General features: G+C 39.1%; 1 protein-coding gene across 1 annotated transcript; it reads right to left on the bottom strand.

Annotated features, from left to right (window-relative positions):
- Nucleotides 1-352: 352 nt before the first annotated feature.
- Nucleotides 353-2,525, bottom strand: LOC120436159 (V-set domain containing T-cell activation inhibitor 1-like). The gene is made up of 2 exons (XM_039606622.1): nucleotides 2,203-2,525; nucleotides 353-1,964 (listed from the first exon to the last, which is right to left on the bottom strand). The coding sequence occupies exons 1-2, from the start codon at nucleotides 2,483-2,485 to the stop codon at nucleotides 1,822-1,824; spliced, it is 426 nt and encodes a 141-aa protein (XP_039462556.1). The 5' UTR covers nucleotides 2,486-2,525; the 3' UTR covers nucleotides 353-1,821.
- Nucleotides 2,526-5,979: the final 3,454 nt, after the last annotated feature.

Raw genomic sequence — 5,979 nt, 5'->3', positions numbered from 1 at the left:
CAAAGAAGCCTGTTCACAAATGTTTGTCATAGCAGAAGCCAGCAGCCACCAGCTCGCCAGGGAGCTGCTCATTTATAGTGATCCTCGGCGTGTGATTGGCCAACTGGGCCCAGACCAGCCAATAGACACATGCCAATCAACTTCGAATTGGCCAATAGGAGGAGGCTTGACACCTGAAAGATAAATAGAACACAACAGCAAAGCCACATCTCTTGGCCCGTAATAGAGGGGGTTACTGTTAGGATGCCTGGGTCGTTGACCAAGAGGTTTGAGTTTATTATATAGTTTATCATTTTTATTCTTTGGTTTCTTTGTCAGAGTTAAGTCTTATGGTTTGTCTCTGTGTAATCCTTAGTTGCTGTCTCCCCTGTCAGCTATATATATGTATATCCCCCCATCATATGCTGCTACTCCCTTTATTCTATTGCACAATACTTTGTCACTTTCTAGAACCGCCTGCACTGATAGTTAAGTTGTTTATTCACCAGGATATAGTTATGTATATTACTTTGTTAGAGTTATCCGATACTATGTCTTGCACTATCCTACTGTATATTACTGTACACTATTCTTATTGTATATATTGTATATCTTATATTTATTTCATCTGTTCCTCTGTCTCTCCTGCTGCTTTGAGCATGTACATGACAAAAGAATTTCCCTCTGGATTAATAAAGTTGTTCTTATTCAATTATACAATTATAATATAGTTGTTCTTACTCTTATAATCCCTGTGTCCAGTCTGAGTCTGCCCTGGTTCCACGTCTCTGTTCCCTCTGTTGTAGTGCCTGCATGTGAGTCTCTGTCTTTTGTTCAGTCTGTGTTATGTGTTTCCTGTTTTACTTTGAAGGTCTCTGTCTTATCTCAGTGTGTTCAGTTTACGCTTCCTTGTCTCGTCAGTTCTGATTTCCCACATGCTGTGTGGATCTCCCTGTGTCTCACTGTGAGTTTAGTTTATGAGTTTCCAGTTTAGTTTAGTTTGCTTTTGTATGACTTTCTCCTGCCAGCAAATAAAGCTGAGTTCTTTGTGTTTAAACCTCATGCCTGAGTGCCTGCATATTGGGTCCAACTCCTGCCTGCCACACAGCGACTCATGACACATGGTAACATTTGCTGAAGGCCAACATAGATTCATGTGGGGATACATTTAACATGTGCAAGCATAAATCGAGCCCAGCTCAAAGGTTACAGCAGTGAAAACTGAGCATCACATTATCACAGGAGTGTGCATGTATATGTGCATGTATATATACATGTTTTTACATTTGATTCTGGTCTCCTTTTAGGTCACATTTAAGTTGCTGAACAACCTCCAAGAATGACCGTTGAATCAGTCAAATTAATTGCATTTCACACTTGATCTACTGACAAACTGAAGCAATTTCCACATATCCTTTATCAGGCTGTGTTAAAGCCTGATAAAGTGCTGAGTTAAAGTGTGAGACACTAATCTGCAGCCATAAGATTAGTAATAAACAGAAGCACTACGTTTTTGTTAAAATTGGAACTTATGAACAACGGCAAGTCTAATTTTACTATGTAAACTGAATGCAGCAAAATTAGACAATAATTCTCTCTTTTCTTTTAGATTTTCTTTTCTCTGCCTTCTCCACAAAGACTTTCCATCATCTCCATACCCAGAGATAAGACAGAATAACATTTCATGGTGACACTTCATAATTAATTTCTTTGTGAGGTCCCTGGTGTCTGTCCCCCTGTTCACTGATATCATTTGGAAGTTGGGACAGCAGCAGGAGACTCAAAGTTTAGCTGTTCAGAGGTCTGAGATACTGGATGTGCTGCAGATCATCAGTATGTAGGTTAGTGTGAACCCTGACTCTTTTCTCCTTTATGCTTCCTGTAGATCACAAACCCAACAAAAGCAGAAACAATGAGGACACAGGAAACTACCAGACCAACTATCAGTCCAACAGGTCCATTCACCTTTGGTTCTCCTGTTGGACCTGCGGGTGAGAAACAGGTGTGAGGTGTCAGCTGTCAGGTAGGTGATGAGTGAAGAACAGAACAGAATCCATTTCCTCTTCAAACTGCTGTCAGACATTATCTACTGCACTCTGATCACATCACTCAGACCAGCTGCTTTCTACAAAGTCTCATCAACAACATCTTTAGAAACAAACATCAACAACCAGGAAGCAGCTTCACCTCTGATCACACACACACTCAACTCTACTCACTCACCTGGAGGATCAACAACACTCAGGTAGATGCTACAGATGGGGTCGGTCTTCAGATTAGCTCTCTTCCTGCGTTTTTTTTTGTTTGCCTTCACACGACACTCGTATGTTCCACGGTCACTAATCATCACATTCTTCAGAATCACTGACATGTTTCCATTCTTCATCTGTTTGTCCTGTAGAGCCACCCGGCCTTTAAAAGAGCGATGCTGGTTCACTGTAGTTTCCCTCCCATCCCGATACAAAAAAACATATTCTCTCCCCAGGTCAGCTCTGCTCCACTCCATAGTCTGGATGTTGTTTGGAGCTCGACATGTCAGAGTGACGTTCTGTCCAGACTCAGCTGTGATGTTCTGGGCTGAAATAAGAAAAACCGCAGAGCAGAGAGGTTAAAGGTCAAAGAACAAATGTTCACTTCTACAGCAGACACCAGAACTCTTCTGCTGAGACTTTCCCTTTAATTTCAAAGGTGAATTCCGCTAATGTTTACTAGTTTAACTGGTGGAATTTTTTTCCAAAGCTCTTAAAATTTTTCCTATGCTGAGGAACTGTGAAGAGTTTCTTAAGGCAGAGAAGCTGATTTAAATTTCAGATCTTAGAGACTCACAAAAGTCATTTATAGATATCAAAATTCTCAGTTTTGATGCTTCAATTGAGAAAAAAAATCTAGCAAAAGCTTTAGGAGCGGCAAAATCAACAATTGGGTGAATTCATAAAAAGGATGAATGCACCGGCCAACTCAGCAGAAGTCCTGAGGCACTACAGAAGACAGCTAAAATGCATGAGGTCAGAATTATTTCCATGATTAAGAAAAACAACTTCAGAACATCTAAAGAATTCAGGAACAATCTTGAGGAGGGACACGTGTCAGAGGCTACGATGCACGTGTACCATCATGAATTTAAAACAGGGTTTAATTTAAAACAGAAAAGTGGGAATCATGTGTGGCTGCCATTCACATGTGTTACTGATCATGTGACTCTGAGGGTTTACAGATTTACACTCCTGTGACATAATATCACAGCACAATATATATATATATTTTTTTGAGCATTATTTATCAAGGCGTTAACATGAACATGACAATTTATATCAACTATGCACTGAACTTTATTTCAGTGGTTTGCCACACGTTAGATTAATTAACAAATTAGTCAACAATTTATCTTCTGAGAGCTAAATTATCTATGATGGCTTACACAAAACACCCAGCAACCTAGCCCTCACATTTCGAGTGTATGGGAATACACGCCACACTGAAAGCTAAATATCAGATATTAAATCCATCTGAGAGCAAGACACAGCTTTACTGAATTTAATTTAAAACTATAAACGCAGACAAACCCTAAACAACCTAAAGTTAAAAACCCTGGTTCCAAGACCTGGAGATCATGACGACCACATTCAGCTGCTGCTTGTTTGTGTGTCTGTCTGTATTCACCTGAAAAGCTTCCCTGTGGGGCAGAAATTAGATGACTAATTTTGCTGCTGATGACTGTCCCATTTCTTCATCTTCTTCACCGTGAGAAACTCTTATGTTGGATAGTTTAAAAAAATCATTTCTATTGGTTTCAGAGCATTTGGCCGAAACTCAGCCAAGTATGGCCCCATAGACTGCACTAACATTATTAAAGGCATAGCTCTGTTATAGACTTTGAGAATAATACTCCTCTTTTCTCTCTCTTCTGCCTTTTAGTTCTGCTGAGCTCACTATGAAGTCCATATTCAACAGCATGAATCAACCTCAGCTATTATGTCTACTTCATTTGTCATGAAATATCAGAGAACCAGACCTCACCTGCCCATAAAACTATATGTACAGACAATCCCCCATCTGAAAATGAGGGACTGTGAATAAAAATCTCTGTAACTCCTAAAGTCTTAATGGCAAACATCTTTAAACACATTTGAAGTAAACATGAACACCAACTAAGGGTTAAAAATCCACATCCCAAATTCCCCCTCAATATTTGATACTTTCTTAACTTGATTTTCATAACTTTTAATTAGAAGGCACCCATTGCAGGTTTAGGTTGCATTTAATTCTAATTGTACATCTTAGATAATAGAAACAATTTCTCTTAAAAAAAATGAAAAAAGTTGTAAATCCTGTCTTACTTATTAAACCCAGATGTTTTAAAATTGGTAGAGACCACAGCTCACCTTGCGAGGCAGAAACCAGCAGGCACACAGAGAGCAGAGTCCAGCCAAGAAACACAACCATTCTCACCCTCCAATAAATTCCAGATGTTTACACTATGATCTTTTAGCGTTAAAATAAAAACTGCTGTGAAAGCTAGAATTTCTGACTGTGAGAAGAAGTGGGAGGAGTTAAGTGGGAGCGATGCAGTGGGTGTGGGTGAAAGGCTGTGTTGAGTCAATAAATGAATAGACTAATAAAACACTGATGGCAGAACTACACTACTTACAGTATTCTGTTATGTTCTTTTAAAACATTTTAATTATACTCACATATAATTTTACAGTCATTTTAATACATGACTGTTCAGTGGCGTGTTGCTAGGAGACAATCCTGATCCTGCTGTATTGAATCCATGTAAGAAAACAAAAATCCAGGCACTGAGAGCGAAATGACTTGTGCCAGTGTGAAAGCTGCTGCCGTTGGTTATCAGGTCTCAGTGTGGCAGCTCTGCCTGTGTGTTTCTTACAGTGAGGAAAATCGTGCCAATAAAACTACACCACCTCCTCTTCCAGGGCTCTGAGAGCCATTACACAGCATTTTTTTCTGATAATAAAATGAAGCCTTTATTTTATTTTATTTTTTTCAAATAAGAATTAACTCTCACTATGAGGGAGGCTGGCTCCTCAGCAGGAGTGTACTCATTCACTGGAGGCGTCCCTTCCCTCTGTCATTTCCATTGGATTTCCTTTTTCTGTTGCCTGCAAACAAGTTTTTACTTTTTTTACTGGTGGTTAATCCCATCAAGTGGACACAAGTTTTCCTTCAAGGCTTTTGTAGAAAATCATGAAAAATATTCCAATCTGGAGATAAATCCAAATTTTTGATTGGTTACAAGATAGAACAGGAAAAGCTGGATTACCTTAATGAGCTGATAACTGGCTTTGCGTGACAGTTTCCTCTGATTGCAAATGTAAACGTAAGTAGACCCAGATAACAGACAGTTACTTGTGTCATGGTTGTTCGCCTAATAACTTTAAGTTTGTGTTTCAGTGGGTTGTGGGGGTCCATGCAACACACTGTTACGGGTTCGAAATTGAGGATGAGAGTAAAACAATGATGGTCCAGAAGAGGTGGTTCAAACAATTGATTTTAATGAATGCACGCAGCGTGGAGAGGTGCAAACTGCAAAACAGTTGTACATCTCTACCCAAATTACACTCTAGATTGCTTTTATAACATCAGGGTATTGTAACGCCCCTTCTTGCGTTTACAAGCACATAATTTGCATGTACAGAACATTCATGTATTTTAAGAATTAACTGCAACATAGAGGTTCCTCCTTGTGGCATACTCTTAAGAATATGGTGATGATCTAAGGCCTTTGAGGTCACCATGGGCTGGACATCCTTCCGTCACCTGTAACTAGGCAAACTCAAATGCAACAAGAAGCTGAATACATTCAGGCCTTTGCTCAGCTACTATTTTACTGTAACAATATACTCAGCATATGAGTTATGATATATATATATTTAACTCAATCATTTTAAAGTAGTTATAACTGCACCTGTAATAAACATGTTAATATTTAATTATGATAACCCCTATAATATAAATTATAACATAATGCCAGCAGCTTCA

Source organism: Oreochromis aureus, linkage group 3 (assembly GCF_013358895.1).
Source record: "Oreochromis aureus strain Israel breed Guangdong linkage group 3, ZZ_aureus, whole genome shotgun sequence".
Lineage (NCBI taxonomy): Eukaryota > Metazoa > Chordata > Actinopteri > Cichliformes > Cichlidae > Oreochromis > Oreochromis aureus.
This window is presented reverse-complemented; position numbering and strand designations above follow the sequence as displayed.